This window comes from Girardinichthys multiradiatus, chromosome 1 (assembly GCF_021462225.1).
Source record: "Girardinichthys multiradiatus isolate DD_20200921_A chromosome 1, DD_fGirMul_XY1, whole genome shotgun sequence".
NCBI lineage: Eukaryota > Metazoa > Chordata > Actinopteri > Cyprinodontiformes > Goodeidae > Girardinichthys > Girardinichthys multiradiatus.
The window spans coordinates 13,266,971-13,291,976 of NC_061794.1; the positions used below are offsets into that span (position 1 = coordinate 13,266,971).

Below are 25,006 nucleotides of genomic sequence, written 5' to 3' on the forward strand. Positions count from 1 at the left end.
TTTTCAGCCATAACTTTCATTTAATGGATAAACTTTTATTAATGTAGAAACAACACTTTATTTTAAAATTGTTCTACAACATAAACATTTCTGGTAATGTTTATTATAACAGTTAATAGCAGTATATAAAAAATATTCTTTGCTCCGCCCATTTACAACAATCTAAAACCACTGAAGCTAAATGACCACAGGATGAGTCAGTTGAGAAAATAAATGCTCCAGCTCTTTCTGATCTCCAAAAGACCTTGGGTGCTGAAGACATGAATCTCCTCTTCATCAGTTTGCTGGCTGCTGTCCTGTCAGAAGGAGGTAGTTGTGATGGAGGGTGCGTAGCTCCGTCAGTCTGCCCAGGAGGTGGCCGAAACGCTGTGGTCCTCCCCGTGCTGCTGCTCCGGCCTGGGCTCCACACACCCTGGAAAGCAGGTCTAGGATCAGCTCCTGCATTTTCTCCACACAGCTGACTGCCTGCAGGGATGCTCGATCTGCACATGATGGCATAGAAAGTCTCATGTTCAATCCACTGCAGACGATACATGGAAAAAGTATGCACACCTCTTAAACCTTTTTACCTTTTCGTCCTTTGAAAATACCAAGTTCCAAATGACTGATGGGATTTTATGTGATGTGAGACCAAGGCAAAGTAATGAATAATTGTGAAAAGTAAAGAAAATAATACATTGTTCTTTCCAAGTTAAAATCTGAAAAGTGTGGGGGGCACTTATTACTTTTTATTTAACCAGCATTTAAGTTCAAGTTTATTTATACAGCATATTTAAAAAAAATATATCTGCAGTGTTGACCAAAGAGCTGTCCATCAACTACCAGAATAAGAATAAGGACAACAAACCATAAAAACATCAGGAAACAGACAACAAAATTGAGTAATATTGCAGTAAAATACAACAAACTATAAAATAAGACAATAGAACAATATCCATACATAAAAGCCATTGAGTGGAAGGGGCGTTTTACAATAAGACTTAAAAATATTGAGGGTTGAAGCCTGTCTTATGTGTAGGGGCAGTTTATTCTGCAATTTAGGAGTCAAAGCTTCCCTACAGGAAGTTGTCTAATTTATTGAGTTGTTGGGTTTATGATTATTGATTGATTAATCTTGATCAATAATTATAATTACAAATCATAACCTGACAAAATCAACTTCCTAACCAAAATCCTCATTTATGAATCGAGACCAGAGATGTTTCTGGTGTTGTGATTGCGACTCAACGCCTTTGACAATTACAACCGTTAACTACTCCGTAATAATTAATAACTATTGCCGGAGATGTCACTGTTTAATCGACCGTTTCTGCCGAAACGTGTGGAACGTTGACCTTATTTTGACTGACGAATCACTTTCGCACACAATGAACACAAAACGCTCTCTCTTTATCTATGTGAATATTTATTAATCTTCACCTACTCAACATGCAAAGTTCTACAAACACAGGGGTAACACATCTAACTAAGCAAAATTCAACAAACGGCAGTGGGTATGTATTGAATCAACCAGCAGTTTATGGCAAAAACATAAGGAATGAGAATATGAAAAGGGGTGTGGTGGTGAGTGGGGGGTGGAGCGCAGCTCCGACTGTACTCAGTGATGTCCTGATCATAAAACTTCCCCCCAACACCTGAGCACAAAGGATTCAAACTTTTGGCGGCAAGCTAGCACAGTGAGGTTGAAGACAAAGGGGAAATGGAGAATTTTACCATGAGGTTGTTTTAACAGTCCAGTCTTACAACGCACCCGCGTTGACTCTCAGATGGTGAAACACAAGCAGATCTGGGAACCCAGCAGCTCCCGATATCAACATAACACATCAAAGTTTCAATAAGCAAGGTTACATGCACATATCATTCAGAACACATGAGATCCTAACCAGCTATTCTGATCGGTCTACACCTCTGACCCTGCCCAGGCCCTCTAATAAAGAAATAAAAGATTAAATAAAAGATGGGTTTTACTTGGTGAAGACTCCTTCTGGGTCAGCGAGTGAGAGGGAAAACGGGGGGGTTTGAAGCGTTGTGCGCGTCCGCAGTTACACTCCAAGAGAGCGGTCAGTCCCGTTCTTTGGTCTTCTTGACGAAAAGGAAAAAATAGGATCTGATCATCAGCAGTCGACTAGGGGTGAAACACGATGGCAGTTCGTTTCCTCGAACTCCGTGTTTTTAGTTACGTGTTAAACTCACGTCTTCGATCGGCAAAGTGAAATTCCTGGCCTTCCTAGTCCAGAAACCTCAGTTATGAATTGTTCGTTGGCCAACGAGAGAGAGAAATAAATGAAGGCTCCACGTGGGATCTCTTTTACTTCCAAGGACACTCCAGTTGCGTGGCGACCCCGTCAAGATTGCCAGCTGGAAAGCGAGTTTTAAAAATGTCCGCCTTCCTATATAGCGTCTTGTGACGTCAGACTTGAGACGCCCCGTCATAACAGTCGTGATGCTCGACGGGATATGGAGGCGCGGACTGTCCGGGATACAAAATGGCCGCAAGCATCAGGAGGCCTGGTGTCTGTGCAAGTAGTCCAATATTCAGCAACAAGTGGTCCAACAGAGTTCACCTTTGTTTAATTTAATCTCATTATAAAGCCATTCTATAAATTATGTTATAAAACTGTATTCCAAACTACAGTATATTTGTCAAGCATTCAAAAATAAAAAGACCAGAGCTTTAATTAGAGTAGCAGCCAAGCGGCACATTGTAACTTTGGAGGAGTTTACTAACTGGAGATTTCTGACCTGAGCAGAGCAGGGCCGTGGCAGTAAGCAGGGTGTATTCAGCCTCAGTCACATGCAGCACCGTCATGCTGTGGAGAAAGTTTAGCACCGAGCCAAGGAAATCCTCACTGCTTCCTGTCGACACCAGTAAACAAATCCTTAAAATGAACCCATTATGTCCACAGTGTGGAGATTAAAGCATATGAATGAGCTCACCTGAACTGATGGGCATCCTGATCTGGAAGTTTTCCTTAGAGTCCAGATTTCTGAGCCAGCCATTAGTGGAAGTGCTGAAAAGCTGCAAGACTGATCATACAGTTATGGATTGTAAGAGTTACAGATTTAGGTGTAGATATTCCAAATCTGTACTTTATATCTTTTTATTTTTGTGTGGGTCATCTTTTTTCTTCAGTCTTTTTTTTGCCTTTTTTGCCTTTACCTGGAGTAGGGCTTGCTGGGTTGTTGGAGAACTGCTGGGCAGAGAGCAGGAACATGACCTCCAGTGAAGATACAGACAGGAGGGCCATCTGGTCTGAGAAATCCAGGAGGTCAAAACCTGGGTTGGAGAACAGAACTGTTTTTACTTCACTTGTATGCTCACAATTTAACTTCAGGTCAATGTAAGTGTTGATTCTCTGATATTTTACTGTAATCTGTAAAAATAAATTAGGAAAAACAACCACAAATGTGGACTTTTCACTTTTTTTTTTTTCACTTATCCTGTTGCTGCGATTCAGGCATTCTATATGGACCAGATGGTTGTCTACATATGCCAGGGCAGTTTTGCTATGCAAAAAGGATATCTCACACATATTTCTACACATATGTGTAGTAATACGGGTGTTTGTGTTGAGTTGGTGTGTGTGTGTGTGAGTGAGTGCAAGTTTTCACCTGAAAGTGTGCATTTGTTAGTGTGGCGAGAACAGTAAGAGGCCTGCAATCCAGAGCATTTAAGAGCAACAAGAGGCAGGTAGACCCGGCCCCAGAAGCAGCAGCAGTCCCAGGTAGCCAGACATAAAGCATTATCCCAGGTCAGCCATACGCCCAGCACAGAAATAGGTCACCAGCAGGGCACAGGAGCCCCCAGGTCAAAGAGGCACACAGAGAGACACAGAGCCCCAACCCTGAGAGGTCTAGAGGGAGGGATACTAACCAGAGCCCAGTGCAGCCCACATAGGCCTAAACCAGCCCAACACACTTCCGGGAGCCATAGGCCACCAAATGGGGGTCCACCACTTTGAGATGTGGCCCAAGCACCCACACAGAAAACACACTGCCAAGGCAGGCAACCCACTGCTGGGACCTCCATGGTGTTGTCAGACACCCTCGAGCTATCCCCACACCTCAATTCCTGCCGAGCCAGCACAGCCTCTGTGGCGGGAGCCAGGACACCACACTGTGCCCCCTGAGCACATCTGCCCCTGTGTCATGTGCTATGTCTGTGGTAATGTGAAACTTTGTGATAAATACAGATGTGTATGTCTAAAGTGGATTAAAATTGGGGTTGTGGCTGAGTTGTGCGAGACCCCACTGCTTGTTGACAGCAATGTCTTCCCCACTCCAACCCCAAAGCCCTAAGTGTCTCTCTTGCATTAAAATTGAGGTGCAGGACAAGGCCAAATATAGCAGGGGTGGGGGCACTCTTTGGTGCTCCCCCTCTGTCCACAAGGCCCATCATCCCAAACCCAAAGACCCTACTGCTGTGTGGTGTTTCATATGTGAGGGGGAGGGGTGACACCAAGGCACCAGCACGAATCCTCCATTTAGGGTTAGTTGCCCAACTGGCCCCCTCTTGACCTGCCAGTGCCTACACCAGCCAAGCATTGACCAAGGCCAGGGACTCCCCAGAAATCCCCAAAGACACCACCCATGGTCTGGGAGAACCCAGGCCAGCCAAGAGTAGCTGAAGTTTCACTTCAGATTTGGAAGAGGAAACACTGCCTACATATGAAGGTAATACCATATTTGACACATTGTACAAATAGCTTTCTCCACTTTTATTAGTGCCACTGGTAAAGATTTTTACAAGGCATTCAAATAACTTTATATTTTATTGTAGTGGTATAATCTCAAACAAAAAACCTTAGAAGAATCTATCCTTAATTTAAGCATATTTAAACCCAAAAGATTGAAAAAAAACACCTGTCCTAAATTTATTGGCACCATTTATGTGTTGATTTGATCGTATTTCTGGGGTCATTATTCTGTCAAAAGACCAAAATAATGACAACAGTTCATGATGCCATCCAGTGGTGGTTTTTATTATGGGTCATATGAACAGTTGTCCTGGGCAGCATTAGAAAACTGAATAAATTGACACAATGCCAAAACTACAACCTTCTTTTCTCTCAGTTGCTTCCTAAACAAGTTTTCTTCTGCTCTTATCCTTGTACAGTCAATGGGGAGTTCGTGCCCCTATGTACTGAAAACGCGCTCCCTGCCTGCTGCTGAAAATAGGGAGACCAGTGTGTGTTTGGTGTCAATCAGAAAGTACTCACATCATGTGAGCTGCTAACCCATGATGTCTTCTTATCCTTTAGCTAAAGCTGCTAAGTGCTTCCTAAACTACATACAATTTAAATATCTGAAGAAATGATGTCTTAACAAACTGTTACCTTTTCTGTGTGTGCTTGTATCATGGAAGCAGCCAGGAAGGGGAGATAATGGGGGTGTGGGGGGTTAGTAAGAGGGGTTTGTCCAGGCATAGGCACTCTAAAAAGGTTCCCATGATCTTTGGAAGACAAACAGACCTACACCATTACAGATCCTTCACCATACATATGGGGATGAGGTGCATTTCCACTTTTTCATCTGTTTCATGCCAAACCCCATCAATCTTTGATCTGTAGTGTACATCTACACTAGCACCATGTCGTGATATTTAATTGCTGAAAGACACTTCTAAAAAATGTCAGCATTAAGAAGGGAATTTATGTTCAACTCAAGTAACACTGGGACACACACGCACCAGCAAGCTAATTGACAGACAAATTTTTTTTTTTCCTTTTTGAAAACTGTAGATTAAAAAAAAAGAAAATTGCAATGAGTAAAGTTTTTTATCTATCTTACCCGGCACTGTTCTGGCAAACTGCAGCAGTCTGTGTAGGTGAGGGGATAGAACATCAGACAGGCCCTCCCCTTCCAGAGCACACTGCCATTCAAACACCTGTTAACATAAGAACATGAGCACATCATAACAACTGGTAAACACAAAGTCTGGATACATACCCACCATGTAACTGCTGCAGTCTTGATCCCTAAACTGGCGATGAGCCTCCACCATCCTGTCCACAATGTGTTTCTGTTCCCGGGTCAAAGTGGCAGGCTGAGCCGGGGGCAGATAGGAATGAACTCATTACATGGTTTAAAAACGTCCTAGAGTAAAATCATTTCTTAAGGTTTTATTATAGTCTTTGTTACAGAAACAGTTTTTTTTTTTTGTTTATCCTAAAAATAATGCTGGGTGACATGCTAACTATGCAATCAACAAACCACTCTACAAAATAGCAAGCTACCAAAAACTGTAGCTACAGTATATGAAGCAATCACCGATTGCTAACAAAGAACAACACAACTTGTCTATTTTGTAAAGAGTTATTAACATCCATCTTCTATATTGGCTTCGCCTGCAGGGTCATCGGGGCCAGTGCCTATCTCCAGCGGTAATGGAGCGAGAAGCATAGAACCACCTGGACCGTTCACCAGTCTATCACATGGCAACCCAGGACAAATAACCATGCACACACACACTCACACCTAAGCACAATAACTCCTAAGAAATCCTAACATGCATATTTTTGGACAGTAGGAAGAAGCTAGACTTGCCATTGAGAACCAGGGTATGTGCGTTAAATCACACGCAAACTCCTTGTTTGCATGTTCCTCATGGTTTTAAACCAGTTTAGTGCTCAAAGATTTGTTTTCAAATATGTATATGTAATATGTATTAAAGTAATTATCAAACCACACATTGTACCTCTCCTCAACAGCAGGAAAGTTGACAGTACTCTACAGCCTGATTTGAAATTTAAAAAAAAATTGCTCAGAACCAAACAAAAAACAGCAATAGGATAGAAATTCTGTTAAAGTACACCAATGTGCATATTTCTAATTTAATTATTGGAATGGCAATAGCACGAAACACACAGCTACAGTCTTTATTGTTTATAAATGTTCATAACTTGTAAAACAAAGTACTCTATTTGGGGCTTTTAATAGTTTATCAGGATAAATCTCTTTGAGGATTGAATGATAAAACAACATTTCATGTCAATGCATTTTAAAAGCAAGATTTAGGTGCACAGATTCAGATTTATTGAGAAATTTCTTTAATTCACACAAGTTTAGGATTATACATACAGACTCAAATATATACAGTACATACACTACTGACGTTTACATGAACAATGCTTAGCGAGGTGCAGAGAACCTGGACACGTCAACAGGCTTCTGGGTGGACTTTTGACCACTCTTCTTGTCAGAGTTTAGAGAACTCATTTAAATTAAGTGGTTTTCTGGCACAAACCCAGCATTTAAGCAGAGTGCATCACTTTTTAATAGGGTTGAGTTTGGAGCCATCAAAGGTGTCTAATGTTAGCCTGCTTCATACATTTTAAAACCAGTTAAACATGTATTTGGAATCACTGTCCTGTTGGCTAGATCTTCATTTGAGGTAAAGTTGAAGAACTTGGAGGCGATCTTTAGTTTTCATAATACCACCTTTCTTTTCAAAATGTATCAATTCAACTGAGGGCCAAAATCCTCTCAGTTTGATGCTGCCACCAGCATGCTTGACAGTTGTTGCAGTCTTCTTAGGCACGAATTGCTCACTTTGACTCCAAACAAATTTCACCTCACTTTGGCCAAAATAGCACGTTTGTCACAACTGACTCTAAAACCTTTCTCTTAGAAGACATTTGGCTGTTTAAACTGCAAGTTAAGCCAGAAGCTTGTGGATGATAACAGGAAAATCTGAAGTGGGACAGAAAGGTGTAAAATTTTGTAGGAGAGTATTTTATTGAGTCTGTATGTAAAGCTTTGAACCTTTGTGGATAAGAGAAAATCCACAATAGTTCAAACTTGTGCATCCTACCTTGGATTTTGACATAGCTAGGAACAGTATACCATGCAGTTCTCAAAAAAGAACATTTCAAATAAATCCGTTAAATCAATTATTGGCCAAGATCAATCGATCAATCTAACAGCAGCCAAAAGAATGGCATTCATGGCCATGATAAGGGTATGTGTAGTTCAGACCAGCACCAGATATATTCTATTTCTACACATTTCTAACAGGATTCATTTGACATAACTAAAAACAAAACTTCAATTATTGATTGTTAAAGAAAAAGATTGAAATTTGTTCTCTGATCCTCACTTCCTGCATTGTTTTTCTTCTGTTTGGCCCCGTTCACAATGCAGGCAAATGTGGCCCAAATCAGATTTTTTTTTTGGGGGGGGCCAGGTGACCAGGTCAGACTTTTTAGAACATGTGTGAACGATCATATCTGGCCCATATCTAATTTTTTCAACTCACATTTGAGCCATATTCATATGTGGTCTCGAATCCCACTCGTATCTGGTCTTTTGGAATGTGACTCCAGTGTGAACGACCAAAGCGCATTAAACGTGACTTTGACGTCACTTTTCGTCACAACTTTGTGCCGCCCAGCAGGAAACGGTAGCAGTTAGCAAAACATACGGGGGGCTAGAATAGAACTACTCAGTGAAGACAGCGAGACGTTAGAGCTCGTTCATAAACAAAAATAAATCTTTATTCAAGCCTAATTGAAACGCTTATAGGAACCGTCTGAATGTGTGACGTAGTTTGTATTGTAAAATTCGTAAACAACCCTTCAAACAGAGGACTTTAAAATGCTATCGAGGTTCCGAGCATGTGATGATCTGCCCCTGCTGTAGTCCCATATTGATTGCATCAAGGCTTCTTCCTGTGGAGTTGAGAGGAGAGGCGCTAACATGATTAAAAGTTGCCCTCGACATGATAACGTTCTGAATAAACTCGGTGTCTGTAAAGTTAACAACCCTGCTCCACCATTGCTGGCTGTGTCTCCACATCCAGCTTGTTGTGCTGAATTGGCGTTCAGATCTCGCTAAAATATGGAGTTAAATTTGTCTCAATATTATTCAATCAAACAAAAAACTAATCTCAATAAAAAAAACTAATCTCAATCAAAAAAAATTATATTCAATCAAAAAAAAACTAATCTCAATCAAAAAATATTAAGTTGTGATCAAAACTTTCAGTTTTTTCTCACAAAGAGAAAAAAGTTTTTTACAAAACATAAACTTTTATTTGCGCGTGTCAAAAATCTTTGGTTACGAGTCTCGCTTTTTTGGTTTTGACGCTCTCTGTTTTTGGTTGAACTCAACGAATTTTGAGTTCTGGAAACATGAACATCCTGGGCGGGGCCTAAAGACGAACGATGTAAGACGTTTCCCTATTGGTTAGCGCTGACTAAAGCGGCCGCTCGAACTGCAGGGCTTGCAGCGTCGCTTCAGTGAGGAGACATCAACTCTACAGAAGAAAACTGCGGTCAAGTGAGCCGGCAGTCAGAAATACGTGGTCACGCCTACCGACACCAGCTCTCTCTTAAAGATTAGCGTCGCTAATTCAAGGTGCATTACGGTAATGGAGCAGAAAGGATGCCGATCCTGGCAACGGTTGAGAAAATAAGAGGAAAACAGAAAAGTAACCTTCAGAACATTTATATTAATTACATTTTTACAACTTTCACATTCATGTTTTATGTAAAAGAATAAATATTTTATATTTTACTGTACAGTTTTGGAGAAATAGCTTGTCAAAATACCTCAAAATGCTCAACCATTATATGCATTTGTCCCACTTTCAGGAATTTATTTCTCCAAAACCATGAGAGGTGACAACACAATCTCTTCAGATTTTATCAGAGGGTCATCTATATTATAACCAGAATTAGTATTTCATAATTTTACTGTAAAGGTTTGGAGAAATACACAACTACCCCAAGTGTAGTATAAAACAGAATCCATGTCGGGCAGATGGCATCCCATAATCCTGTGTGTTGTCCTCACAACCCGTGATACTTCCTTCCTCTCCTGTGCAGTTCCCTCACCACACTGTCATGCTGAGACACAGAGTGCTTTCCACCGTGGCCCTGTAGATATCTGTAAGCAGCTGAGGAGATGAAGAAGAGCTGTTGTTGTACCTTCTTCAACAGGCGAGGGGCGTTTCCGGTCCAGGAGAGGTCAGAGGAGATCTGGATGCTCTTGCACTTTAAGTTGTCCAGACCACTTCCCAGGACCTCATCAACCTCACCAAAAAGAAGCGTTTGTTGGACTTTGTTGGGGTAGTTGTGTATTTCTCCAGAAACCTACAGTGAAATTATGAAATACTAATTCTGGTTATAATATAGATAACCCTCTAATCGGGGTCCTTTCTGCTCTATTACCGTAAAGAACCTTGTATGCGCGACGCTAATCTTTAAGAGAGAGCTGGTGTCGGTAGGCGTGACCGCGTATTTCTGACTGTCGGCTCACTTAACCGCAGTTTTCTTCTGTAGAGTTGATGTCTCCTCACTGAAGCGACGCTGCAAGCCCTGCAGTTGGAGCAGAAGTTCAGAGATGCGGTGGATCAGAGTCTGCTGCTTTAGTCAGCGCTAACCAATAGGGAAACGTCTTACATCGTTCGTCTTTAGGCCCCGCCCAGGATGTTCATGTTTCCAGAACTCAAAATTCTTTGAGTTCAACCAAAAACAGAAAGCGTCAAAACCAAAAAAGCGAGACTCGTAACCAAAGATTTTTGACATGCGCAAATAAAAGTTTATGTTTTGTAAATAACTTTTTTCTCTTTGTGAGAAAAAACTCTGAAAGTTTTGATCACAACTTAATATTTTTTGATTGAGATTAGTTTTTTTTAATTGAATATTATTTTTTTTGATTGAGATTAGTTTTTTTTAATTGAACATTATTTCAATTAAATGAAATAATGTGTTGATGACAAAATGACAATAAATGGCTTCTGTTGTGCATTTAAACCATTGCACCTATTTCTCCGTGTTGACGCTCGTGTTGTTCTTATGCGCATGTGGGTCAGTTTGGATCCGCAACATTTTCAAAGTAAAGTGAACGACCACACAAAAAAATCTGATTTCTGAAACAATCGGACTTGAGCATTAAGACCTGCAGTGTGAACGTCTTGATCTACCTCAGCACGACACAAGAAAGATCTGTGCATCATTTCCTAAATTATTACCTTTTCTAAATTCCCTCTGGCGAGCTCTATAGAGTTTTTAGTTTTGTAGTTTCTATTCCTTAAACCACACAGCCTGGAAGGCTAAAAACAGGACGAGTCAAAACACTGATGTGGTACCTGTCCAGGTAACCGACAGGTAGAGCTGACTCTCCGACTCTCTGCGCTCTCCTCCTCTTCTTGACCTCTGCTTTTACCTCCTTTCCTCAGTCGCTTGGATTGGCACTGGACCTCTGTCAGAAGGCCTTGGAAAAACAATAATGAAAATATAAACACAGAGCCTTGCAAAAGTACTCATGACCTGTAAACCTTTCACAATGTGTCATGTTACAACCACACACTTCTATGTATTTTTGAGGAGAGTATAATTAGGAAGTGGAAGGTACAGGATACCCTTGTTTGGCAATTAAAAAGCTGAAAAATGTGGTGCATGTTGTGTTCAGCCACATGCTAGCACATGGATTTACCTTGATCTAAACCCCTCCAGTGTAGCTCTGGATGTATGTTTGAGGTAATTGTCCTGCTTGCATGTCAATCTCAACTTGAGATTCTCAAGTTGAGGCTCTCAAGTCTCAACAAGGTTTTCTTCCAGGATCACTCTGTTTTTAACTCCATCCATCTTCAAAATCAACTCTGACCAGCTTCCCTGTCCAATTGCTGAAGCAAACAATCCCACAGCATGATCCCACACCACCATGTTTCATAGTGGGGACGGTGTATTGAGGGTATTGTGCAATGTTAGTTTTGTACCACACAGTTTTTTTGTACATAGGCCAAAGAGTTCAATTTTAGTCTCATCTGACCAGAGAATCTCCTCCCACGTTTGCTGTGTCTCCTACATGGCTTGTGGCACACTGCAAACAGGATTTTCTTCCAATTGTTGCTGTCTTCTTATCAGTCTTTCATGAATGTCAGATTTGGGGAGTGCACAACTAATAGATGTCCTGTAAACAGATTCTCCCACCTGAGCTGTAGCTCTCTGAAGCTACTCCAGAGGTACCATGTGCCTCATGGTCGCTTTCTCTTTGATAAATGTTCACTTTGCCTGACCTGTAGGTTTAGGTGTACAGCCATGTTTTGATTGGTAGCCTTTACAGAACAGCTATAGTTATACAGACAATAAATTACACTCAGGACTCTTAATTAATTATGAATTTCATCACTTTTGGTTGCACTGGATTTTATTCAAAAGTATTTGCATAACTGAGACGGAATGCAAATGCAAAACGCACTTTTCAGATTTTTCTTTGATAGGCTGTTTTTCCACTTGAAAAGTATGCATAACTTTGTGTCGATCCATCACATAAATAAAATATATTAACATTTGTGGTGAAAACGGGACACAATGTGAAGAAGTTCAAGGTTATGAATACTTTTTAAACACATTATTAGTAGAGAACTTTGTTGTTTGCGTGCAGTTAAGCTAACAAGCTAAAGTAAAATGACTAGTTCTATATTTAGGATCACTAGTTGTGATTTCTATGATTCCATCACGTTGAACTGTTCATGCATTCAAATCACTTTCTTACACTCAGCCAGCATTCCCACAGCACGGCACTTCCTCAGCCGGCAGTCTTGGCACTTCCTCCTCATGTACATATCCATTTCACAGCTACCGCCGCTCTTACAGTGATACACGGCCTTCTTAGTCACACTGCGCCTAAAGAAACCTGCAGTTAAAGTGAAAACAACCACCAGCTTTAGATTTAAAATACATTAACAGATTACAAAACAGTGTTCAGAGGAGTACCTTTGCATCCTTCACATGTGAGAGCATTGTAGTGATAGCCTGATGCTTTATCGCCACACACCACACACAGCTCATCCTGACCTTTGTTCTTCCCTCCCGACCCCACCCGAGACCTCCGCCCAAGAGGCAGCCTTGCTGGCCCAAGCCCCTGATTGAGGCCCGCAGAGAGAGACTCTGGGCTGGGATCACAGGGGCCCTCCATGCAGTGAGAGGTGTACTGGTACGGAGGATGGCAGAGCTGAGAGGATGAAGCCAAAGATGAAGGTGAAGGGGTGGAAGACGGCGAGGAGCCATAGAAGGGGAAAGGCAGGTTGGCAGGGAGGTACTGCTGCTGGCTGTAAGGGAGCAACTGGAAGTCAGGGTCCTGCAAGGGATAGCCGAGAGGGTCTGCCAGCATGTCTGGAACGAGAGATGATGGAGGTGATGGAAATCTGGAGACAAAACCTTCAAATTACTCAACAAAAAAATTAATTCTAATATTAAGAAGTAAAAGACAAATAGTTTTCTTTCCGGATACAAAAGTATGTAACATGCTCTCTCACATCAAAACAAGGGCAACCGTGGCCCATTGTTCATTAACGTAATTAATTATGTATCAATAAGGGATTAGAAATAAACACATCAATTGCATGCAAAAATATAAGTAAACCCCAGCCCTCCAAATCATTGAATTCAGGTCTTCCAATCACTTCCACTGCCAAAGGTGAATAAAACCAGTACCTAGTCATGTTTGACACATCGGAATATAATAAATAAATTGGTCATTAGCAGGCTCCTGCAGAACTTGATCACATATTGGGGGGACAGTGCAGTCCTTTGAATCAGCAAATATGGAGCAGGGACACATCTAAAACATGCAGGACACCTGCCCCTGAGGACTGGAGTTGGGTAGCCCTGTATTTACTTTAAATAGAACATTCCCCTGGACCAGTTCTGTGTTTTTTGTGTGTATGCCCTGTCATCTCAAAGACACAGAAAGAAAACTTTTGTTGTATTACTAACTGCTATAATAATCTGAACTTGACTGAGATAATTAGGATCACATTTTAAGGAACCTCAAATCTTTCTATATGATTGGATGAATTTACTTTATACTTCTGGATATAAACTGGATCTATTTGTTCGTCACCTTTGGTGATACAGTGTGGGTATTTATTTCACTATTTAATTGTTGCATGTTTCCTGTCCTAAACCTAAACATTGAAACTCTCCAGAGACGTAAGCAGCATAACAGCTACAACATATTTTGGGTTTTCTTACATCACCCTAACATTTTATTTTTTCTTGGAGAGGAAAAAAGGTTGAAGGAAAATAAAAATATGCTACAGAAAGATGTGATTTTGCAAATATGTATGTTATGTGGTTTTTATTAACTCCACAGTAGAAGTAAGTGTTGATGCTGTCCTAAAAAACGAGTGAAATCCAATCACTGATCTACATCAAATAAGAACTGTAATGATGACATATCCGATCTACAAATGCACTACATCATTTAAATCGGCTGTTTGATAAAGTTCTTGGCAAATCTGAACATGAAATAAAAACTTTAACAGCTCATCTACATCATCCACTTAATTGTTGTTCAGATGTTACCATTTTTCCTCGTTGTAGCCAAACTCCAACCAAAAGGCTTTTTAAATCAAAATTTAAGTGTGACACACTATCCCACTGTCAAGGTAGCAGTTTTTTAGAATCTGATCTGAAAATAAATTAGAAAAATATGCAATAAGAGGGGGAATTCGGGTGTACCTGCAGCAAAGTGACAGACAGATGGCAGCATGCAGATTCACACAAAGGTAAGAAATAAGAGACTGTACAGAAAAGGTATATTTACAAGATAAGCCAAAAAGAAAATAATGTAGTTATTAAAAAAATGTCCTCAGATTCAAAGAAGAGGGAAGAAATGAAAGAAATGAAACTGATATACTGGTATAGGATCATTATGAAAATAAAAAAAAAACAACAATAAACTATTTAGAAGATTATGGAAAAAATAAGAGCCTACAGAGTTTGATGAGAGCAGCGATGATTCTAAAGTCAAGACAGATCTACCTTGGTGCTCAGAAGTGACCCAAGGTTGAATATAGGGATTCTCACCATGGCTCCAGTAATTTGTCTTTTAAATCATCCATGCTTGTGCATTATACTAACATTATTATCACAGTCTGTAACTAGAAATACATAAAGTTAACAAGTAGAATTAGCAAATAATATCAACACATAATTGAATGGACAACTGATTTTGTGTTGGTTTAATCTCATGGGTCACTTCACACAATGTTTATACTGATTTCACTCAGGATAACGTACATGTTTCATAGCTTTATTGCCTACTTACTTGTGACTCATCCACTGACTCATCTGATTGGTTACTCTGCACAGAAATCAAAATCAAATTATTCTCATAAAGTTATTGTTAGTTTGTGCAGATTTCCAATAAAATTATAGTGCTAACCTGATTAGTGTTAGCCTTAGCTTACTCTGTTAGCATGGGGTCGGGTCAGGACTATTTCACTTTGAAAGGGAGACAATCATATATTTAATAGAACCTAATTATTTTAATTTTCATTGGTATTGAACCCTCATTCTATGTGTTTTTGATTAATATAATTTATTGACATGTCTACATAAATATAAAATGTATTTATTAAGTTGTGGCACCATTTAGCTTGGGATATATTGTTCTAACTGAAATCTTTCTCATTAGTTGGTCTTTTGTGAATTATGTTTTGCACTTTAGAGTCAAAGTATTAAACTTTAAAACGTTTAACCCTTCTAATAAACTTCAAATAAAACAGTCAAGTGAAACAGATGCCACAAGCATGACCGAAATCTGACTGAACATTTCAAGATGACGCTGGTCAAAGCCAAAGAGCGTCATAGGACTGTGACTTCACATGACTCGTGTGACTTCACAGTTTTGATTGCTCTCGTGGGGCACAATAAAAAGCCGAAAGTGAGACCTTGTGAACTTGTTCGGACTGGCGAAGCAGGATGCAGCTGAGATCTCTGCGTGCCATGTAGCATTTTTCTGGGGGTTCGAGATGGTCTCTGATGAACAGTTGATGAGTTTTTGTCTCTGCAGAGAAAACATGTGGCGCTACTGGCAACAAATGAAAGTACAGCTGGACAAACTAGGTCGCCGTGGGAGCTATTAGCCGGTATACACTGATTAACTGGAGAGCCCACCCTGCAGCCATACCATCAGGAGTCTTTGACGTGATGCATGAAGTATAATGATAGCAGCAAAAGCCATCTAAACTGTGAAAATGTGCATACACATGTTAGGTGAAGCAATTAGGACTATGATAGCCTGTGAGTTCTTCTAATGCATTTGGACATTAAATATTGAATCAGTTTTGACAGTACTGAAAAATTCAAGTAATGAAGTAATTAAAACGGAAGAAATTATTGTTTAAAACTTTGTAAAGCATGTGCTCCTGACTGTTGAGGTGAAGATCTAAAGCTGTCTGAGGCCTTTCGAAAGAAGACTGTTGCAGCTTGTGAGTCTGGTAAGGGAGTTCCCACGAAGTTTGAAATTTGAGAACAGAGAATAGTCTACAAGTGGAGGACATTCAAAGCAACTGCCAACATACCCAGGTCTAGCCATCCAGGCACTCTGAAAACAGACCACAAGATACTAAAAGAAATTGTGAAAAAGGTAAATGGCCTGCACTTGTAGGGTGCTTTTTCAAGTCTGAGGACTCCAAAGCGCTTTACACTACAATCAGTCATCCACCCATTCATTCACACATTCACACACTGACAGTGGTGAGCTACATTGTAGCCACAGCTGCCCTGAGGCAGACGGATAAAAGTGGGGCTGCCACACACAGGCAACACCGAGTCCTCTGACCACCATCAGTAGGCAATGTGTAAGGTGTCTTGCCCAAAAGACACAACAACTAAGACAAAGTCTCCAAAAACGCTAAAATGTTATCCCTGGACCTGCATCAGGGTATTACTTCTGTTAATGTGGAAGTTCATGCCTGTACAATGAGAAAGAGACAGCACACTTGTAACTTTCATGGGAGGAGTGTAAGGAGGAAACCTTTGCAAAGAAAAACATGAAGGCCTGACTAAAGTTTGGGGAGAGAATGTAGAAAAATGCCTAACTTCTGGAATACAATTCTTTGGACAATTAAGTGTAAAACTACATTGTTTGGACCCCAAAACAGGGGACATATTTGGCAATAATACAGAATTCCAGGAAAGGAACAGCAGACCAACTGTGAAGCATGGAGCTGGAAGTGTCATGGTTTGCAGATGTTTTGCCAGTTCACCATCATAGAATCCACCATGAAATCTACCATGTATTAGAGGGTGTTTCAAGAAAATGTGAGACCAGTTAGACTGAGACCTTCCTTCCAAGACGTCAGAATTTGTTTTCTTTATGTTAAGATTATGGTTTGATCAATATTTCTTTAAGCTTTCTGCATGTTTTTCAACTTTCTTTAGACTTTAGCTGGTTGTCACTTATTTTAAGTCCAGTACCAGAATCGTCTAAATTCAAAGGGTGGAGTCAGGGTTGTTTCTGCACATACTGGACACATTTGTAGAGAACCCATTTTAAATAGCATCCATGGGCACTTTGTGACAGCAGCCTGTCATAAAGACAAAAAATAAGTTAAATGTATTTTACGTACTTTATGACTGTCAAACTTTTAGTATTGTGGCACCAATTTTCCTAGTGAGCTATTTGCTGAAAACCTGGTTTCTTGAAGATGATCAACTGAAGGATCATGAAACTCTGAGTTCCTGTGTCATGTCTTAGTTGTAGTATTCATGTTTCTTAAATACAGGCTTTCAGATACTGTACATCTGCTCTAGAGTTTTACTTTTAGGACCCCAAAGTTGTGACATGTTTTACCCTTTTAGGTCACGCAGAGTGTCGCCTGCAGTATATTATGTTTTACATCAGAATAACTTTGATTTCTCTACAAACTCCGACTAAAACCAATGGTTGATTTGAGGAATGCTACAACAAGTATTTTCTGTTCTACCATTAAAAGCATAAACATGTGGAGCTCGTTAAATTCTTCCAGAAATTTAATTGTTTAAATTGATCAGACTTGATGATGAGACTAAGATTAAGCTTTTGACAACAAATAATTTCTCTTCCAAGGACCCTGGAAATCTTGTTAGATTGCATGATATCATGAAGTCTTTAGAATAGCAGGACATTTCAAATAAAGAACTGATAGTCTATCAGTAAATTAAAAGTGAGTCATTACAATTTAAATCCAAACAGGGATGTTTCATAAGACACAAAATCAAGGCTTTTATTCCATGACAATCAGAGACCCAAGACCTAAATCTTAGAGAAACACGTGGGCTGAGCTAAAGAGAAGAAAGGATCCAGGACTCTGGATGATCTATCAATTTTGTGTAAAGAGGAATGGTCAAAAATTCCTCTCTCTGTAGTCTCTGACCTTGTGAAATGTTGAAGGAGATGACTAAACGCTGTCCTGTTGGCAAAAGGGAATTGTACAATTGACAGCAGGGGTGCAAGCAAACGTCTCATTGATGATTTGCTTAAAAAACAATTATTTCTCAACATGGGATTTTTTTACTGCATAATTAACTGTACTTAAATTAAAAGTTGAATTCTAAATGGTTCAGTGTGAGATGATGAAGCTGCATTAAAGGAGTGCTTATAAATGTGTCTCGACACAGTAACTGAGGTTGTCTTTTTGCAGTTTCTGAGCTGTTAACATTGATTTATTCATAACAGGCAGGCTGGACATATGGAAGTTTTAATGATTAAAAATTCCTGTCTTTGTAAAAGTATGCTGCATCTCAGATTTTAGGAGACTGATCAGTCTAAAAGCCCTTATTAACCCTCATTAGGCGATGTCTTTATTCTCCTCTCTTTCCCTCTGTGTCCAGATGTTTCCTGTCTTTATCAGACGATGCTTGCTGTGGGTTAGAGGCGAGGGGGTCTTTGCTTTCTCGGCGTGTGACAGAGGCTGCGCTTCGTACTGTTTGTAAACCATTTGAGCGCTGTCTAAACACTCCTCAGCTTCCCCCTCCATCCCACGCACGCTAGGGAGCCAAACAACTCCAGCAAACAACCCCCCATGGCTCCCCGCTCCAGTAACAGAGGGAATTTGTTGATGATACGCGTCAGTATAAATAGATCCTGTGATGCGGTGGATGCAGCCGGCTGAACCACCTCAAAACTGTCTTTTTTCCCCTGTCCCATGTTATTGGGTTCTCAGAGGCGGTAAATAAAGGCTCAGCTCTCATTCATCAGCTGTCACAGAGTATGAGATGAGGCCGTGTTGCATAACGCTGGCTATCACTCATGGTTAATGGTGAAATAATGCATAACTGACCCTTTTCTGTCGACCTTTGACATTTCAGTGAAACATAAGCTCCAGTTATAAACTTAAGTTAAAGTTGGGGCTCATTTTAACAGAAACAAACTTAATTTCTCAGAAGATGTTATTAATTGATTGAAAGGTTTGAAAAAGTTGAGGTGTTTTTCAAGAGGGTTGACAGACTAACTCTTTTATGTGGTTTACGAAATTAAAACTGCATTGAAAATCACTGAGAAATTAGTCTTACTGATGTATGCACACACACTAGTTTATTTAAGTTCTTAGTATTATTCCTTCAGTAACACTGACAGTATTAGACTTATTTTCAAAAGAGAGCAACAGCAGTTCTCTACAATAATTACAGTTGAGCACAAAACTATTCATACCCCTGGCAAATTTAATAGCTGAATTTTGCCAACATGTTATATTCACATTTTGGAGCGTCCCAGCCAGAGTGCTGACATGAATCTGAAAGAGGACCTGTGGAAGGAGCTAAAGATGAGGGTGATACCAGTGAAAACATGCAAAAAGCTGGTCAGCAATTATGAAATAGGTTGATTGCTAATACCTAAAAATAATTTTCCATTGACTTAGCTGCTTAGCTGTCTTTGTCTCCTAGGTAAAGCCTCTAAAGGAACTATAACCATTAATGTTTCACTTTTCTTTCTCATAGAAAGTTCTCTTGGATCAGTGCTTCTTTGTTCTTTGTGTCTCTGCTCTGTTCTCTCAAACCCCCAGTCGGTCGTGGCAGATGGCCGCTCACACTGAGCCTGGTTCTGCAGGAGGTTTCTTCCTGTTAAAAAGGAGTTTGTCCTCTCCACTGTCCGTCGCTACATGCATGCTCAGTATGAAGGCTGGCTGAAAAGTCAATGCAACCGTCTGTCCACTGTCTCTACATGCTCATCCAGCAGGAGTGAATGCTGCAAGTCAGAGACTGAATTGAATTGAAATGAATATCGAGAAGAGTATGAATGATTTTCAACAACCCATTTCAAACAAATGTATCAAGATTCCTACAAAATTTTTAAGTCAAAGTGCCCTTCTTTTCTAGCCTTGAATTTCTGCTTTTGTAGTTTTTTGTAGCATTCTGAACACCTAAGCAGAAAATATTTACCTTTAACTACTTGAACTGTAATTGGGGTCTTAACATCTATAGGTCCCCTAAATCATGAAACAGCACAACCAGCTTGAAATTTTAGGGATGTGGTGTGGGGCCATTTCACTACTGCTTTAGCATCTGAACTGAAATGGATCAGCAGTGTTTCAATAATAGGAGTTTTAAAAAAAAGAAAAAAAAAAGGGCTGTAATACCCTACACTAAATGCAGATTCTTTAAACCCCGCTCTAAAAACACTGACACATTTGTCTCATTTGTATAAATTCAATTAAACACCAGTGCTTTGGCTGCCACTTTAATCAGAACACTAGATGAAGAGGCAAAGGTTTGGTTCAACCTGAATTTCGAGTTGTCTAGCATCCAGTAAAGCTGCAACATGGCTTGTAACTTAAATCTAAACTCATGTAAAATCCACTGAATTTATGAAGCATTATTGTGTTTCTGTCTTTTAGAAAAAGTCCATATAGGTTTCAAAAAAAGTCCATATAGTTTTCCATGCGCAGCTCCAACTTTATCCACACTTGGAAAATTATGATAGCAAATTTCTTACTTTTCAAGTGTAAATTTACTGCTTAAATTCCTTTTTTCTAAAACACCTTTTATATTGTTTTATTATCCACTGACAGAGTCAAATTTCCTATCAGGAATTCACTTCTAGATGAACTGAAAATAATTTTAATCTGCCAGGTCAAAATTAATACCAAACAAAACAGCAACAAAACAATTGTTAGCTTTATTTTTGGAAGAATATACTGTTTTAATTTATAAAAGACTACCTTTTTTTTAACTTCCTGTGGCAGCTAGCTGTGCTGTTGTGCTATTGCTAGCTTTAAGCTCCATAAACAGCAAGGAGAGATTCTGTTTCAAGTTTGTTATTTTTTATTTCTATTATCCACTATAATAGTGCTACTTTTACTTTTGTAAAAACTCTAATGGTAAATATAGTGTGGGCGCAGCTGGTTAAAGGGTGTGGTGATAGACTTGTACCTGAACCTAAAGAGGCACATAAAGACAATCACTAAATCGGCCTTCTATCACCTAAAGAACATTTCCAGGATTAAAGGACTAATGTCCCAGCAGGATCTGGAAAAACTCATCCATGCATTTATCTTTAGCTGAATTGATTACTGCAACAGTGTCTTTCACAGGTCTGCCTAAAAAGTCAGCTGATCCAGAACGCTGCTGTCTGAGTTCTCACTAGAACTAAGAAAGTGGAGCACATCACCCAGCTTTAAAGTCCTTACACTGGCTCCCTGTGTCTCAGAAAATAGACTTTAAAATACTTCTGTTATAGTTTATAAGTCACTGATTGGCTTATCACCTAAACACATTAAAGATTTGTTGTTGTTGTTGTATCAACCTTCCAGACCACTCAGGCCCTCTGGTTCAGATCTACTCTGCATCCTCAGAACCAGAACCCAACATGGAGAAGCAATATTCAGTTCTTATGGTCCACTAATCTGGAACAAATTCCCAGAAGACTGTAAAATGCTGAATGTTGGTTAAAACCCCATCAGTTTGGAGTTGATTTTGATTGTTCTACTTAAACTATTAACTAAAACATATTATTAAAAGTTTCTACTGGGGGTAAAGGTTAACTAGTATTTTCCACCTTGGAACAGACAGCGTAAAGGACTTTGCTCTCCTAGAAGACGTTAGGAGGAAGGTACCGAGTACCAGGAAGTGTCTGACTTTCGGTCCAGGCATGAACCAGTTTTAAAAAGGAATATTCCTCCATTATCGAGACACTTCATGGGTCAGAACAGTTCTAAAAAGTTGCCTCCTCCCCAGGGAAAAAGGCTTGGTTTCATGTTAAGAAAATGTGGGCCTAAAAGCATCGCGTGTATTTATTAATTTTAGTCTGTAGTCAGACTTTACTTTACTTTCTTGTAACATGCCACTGCAGTGTATGTTTTTCATCATGTAAGGCACTTCAAATTGTCATGTTACTGAAATGTGCTATATAAATAAACTTGTCTTGCCATGAGTTAGTTACTCTTGCATTAATTATTCATCACCGAAACCAACAGGAGATTGTGGTTCAGTTGGCAGAGCAGTCATCTTGCAGTCAGAAAGTTTTGCGTTTGATAACAGCTTTACACATGTCAATCTTCCCCAGGGCAAAGCACCCTGATGGAGTCTGTTTGTGTTTTTTCACCCTAATTAATGTGAAATAGTGCAATAATCTAATCTGCAAACAACTCAAAACAAGAGCACCATCAGGATATTATTACAAGGTGTTTTGAAATTGTTTTTGGGGGAGCGCAACCCACACATATTCCATGGATGAAAAATTCTTTGTAAAATTGTACATCCTTTAAGATGACTAATCAGACTTCAATCGGAGATGCAATGGACTCTGTGACAAAACAGGAGTCAATCAGGTGACCCATATTTAAGGGCAAAGACAGCATATGTTGGACAATTATTCCTCTCTGAAAACTGAGCTAAAAAGTTTTCAAATGCTTACAAATGAAAACCAAAACCAGCAAGACATGGAAGAAAACAGGAAACTACCATTCGATTGGATCACAGGGTGGGCAATATGGCACAGATGTAGCCAATGATTAGCCCAAGGTAGATCAACAGGTACTTGTGATTAGTGTAACAACTGAAAGTTACCTTCCTGCAAAGTCCCTTTGGCAAAAAAATGACATGTTGAAGAATAGCCAAAGAACAGTTTAAACACTGCTTTTAGAAATGACGTCAAGTAGGTTAATAGGTAACAATAATAAAAATGTGTTTTTAACACTTTTTGTATTGCAGCAAGTAGTTGCTTTATTTGCAACAGTATCACATTATCACAGTATAATGCTGTTTACAGAATAAACTGCCCTCAATAAGACAGTTTAAAGCGTATTTTGTGTGTAATCCAGGTGCAAATAGACAAGCTGAAAACATATGTCTAAATTGTGCTTTTTAAAATAAAATTTTAGGCCCTATACGTATCTATGGGCCGAAGGTGGCTCAGGTGTAGGGGTTCGTCCTGTTACTGGTGGGTTGCCGGTTCGAACCCCTGTCCATCTGTCTCAGTCTTTGTGTTCTCGAGCAAGACACTTCATCCGCCTTGCCTGTTGATGGTGGTCAGAGGGCCTGGTGATTGTGTGGCCGCCTCACTTCTGTCAGTCTGCCCCAGGGCAGCTGTGGCTACAATGTAGCTCACCACTGTCAGTGTGTGAATGATGGGTGGATGACTGAATGTAGTATAAAGTGCTTTGGAGTCCTCTGACTTGTGAAAGCGCTATACAAGCACAGACCTTTTGTTTTCCAACAGAGATACACCTAAAAATATTTCAGATTAAAAACCAGACATAATAAAAAAGAATATCTGCCTGTTTATTCTATCGATTTTTAACAAATTTAATACAGAAAGCAGTCAAAAATATAATTAAGACGTAAATACTGTCCTGGGCTCTTCAGTGTTTGTTCCTGTGTTCATTTTACAGTATTACTGTTGCACCACCAGTCATCAGTGTACAATCTCTAACTTTAGGATGTCAGTCAATGTCCGTTTTGTCTATTAAAATCCGAGCATATCTGTAAAGGTGAAGCAATATTTAAAGAAGCAAAGGCAACAAAGTTGAAACAGGAGAAGTAAATGTAAAAAGCAAATAAAAACCATCTGATGAGGAGTGGAGAAGGAAGAAGCAGAAGCTTGCAGTGAGATGGAGGACTCACCATAGTACTGGAGAGGCTCCGTGGAGCAGTAAGCCTCTGAGGTGGAGACATACCCCCCTGCTGAAAAACTCATCTCAGGCTCTGTCCACTCTCTCATCTGGACAGAAAATCCTCTCCCCAGTCTGTGGTCCTGAATTTGTCTTCTTACACACACCAAGCAAACATAAAAAGTCTGAGTTATTTAGAGGATTCACACAGAATGTGAAGGATCTAGAAAGGGAGGAGATATTCCTCAATCCCAACAATGTGTTCAGGTCTCTCCGTCTGACATAAGAAAAAATACAAAGAGGACGAGTGCAGCTGAGGGTCTTCGTCAGAGGTTGATGAAGTGCTGGAGGAGGTCCTAAGTATCCCTCAGGGGTAGACAAAAGGGAAAGTAGGGACACCCAGGAAGAACAGGGCTGGAACTGCAGTCCAAACAGCTGGAACTAACTGTGACTTGAGAGATCAGATGAGACCTCAGAGATATTCAACATTCACTGCATGTCAGAATATGTGAATGTGAAATTGTTAGTTTCCCAGAGAGTAAGAGAGTAAATATGTCAAAGTTTTTTATTAGCCTAAATGTTATTTTTAATGTTTAAAACAACTTCAGATTAACAGAATCATTAAAAGTTTCCTCTTCCAGGCCTTGGGAGTCTGTTTACTCTCCCTTTTGTTTACTGTTGACTTGTTTTTGCGGCAGTTAATATCAGACGGCAATTAATAGTGAAGGGTCTCGGCGACCCCTCCCTCTCCCCCACAGACGTTTCAGCCAAAGCAACAGGGTGTCAAGGCCTGATCTGCCTGAAGAAGACAGAGGAGTGACCCAGGCCTGTAAATCCCTTAGTGGGACCGTTAGACGTGCAGCGTGCTTACAGAGGATTGATGGTCTTCTCCCAGCCTGCTATCATCCCCTCTTACTGACTCAATCTGGGAGATAACTGGGACTGACTGAAGGATGGCAGAGGGTTAAAGGGAGAGACAATCATTCTTCCTGAAAGTGAAGGCTTCAGTGGTACCACTGTGATCAGTGAGAAATGAAACAGGAATGTTGTTGCATGTTTCTTTAGAAAGAGAATGTACAAGAGATAAAATGCCACACATGTATATTTTTTTTCAGTGCCTTGCAAACATATCCCAACGCATTTAATTTTCTCACATTACAACCACAGACTTCAGTATAT

At 40.0% G+C, this 25,006-nt stretch overlaps 1 protein-coding gene across 1 annotated transcript; it reads right to left on the reverse strand.

The window, feature by feature from the left end:
- nr1h5 (nuclear receptor subfamily 1, group H, member 5) lies at window positions 1-24,237 on the reverse strand. Its single transcript, XM_047369306.1, has 10 exons — window positions 23,841-24,237; window positions 12,723-13,121; window positions 12,502-12,642; window positions 11,093-11,217; window positions 5,954-6,046; window positions 5,791-5,887; window positions 3,161-3,277; window positions 2,938-3,027; window positions 2,743-2,856; window positions 1-482 (listed from the first exon to the last, which is right to left on the reverse strand). Exons 1-10 carry the CDS (start codon window positions 23,935-23,937, stop codon window positions 277-279), a joined length of 1,479 nt encoding a protein of 492 aa, XP_047225262.1. The 5' UTR covers window positions 23,938-24,237; the 3' UTR covers window positions 1-276.
- Window positions 24,238-25,006: the final 769 nt, after the last annotated feature.

Bases quoted from the DNA above. Each gene is read 5' to 3' on its own strand.
- nr1h5 (XM_047369306.1), bottom strand. From the start codon at position 23,937: ATGAGAGAGTGGACAGAGCCTGAGATGAGTTTTTCAGCAGGGGGGTAT. The intron at 12,643-12,722 runs GTACTCCTCTGA...CTTTAACTGCAG, and splicing joins CACATGTGAAGGATGCAAAG to GTTTCTTTAGGCGCAGTGTG. The intron at 3,278-5,790 runs GTAAGATAGATA...TCTCCAACCCAG, and splicing joins GTTTGCCAGAACAGTGCCGG to GTTTTGACCTCCTGGATTTC.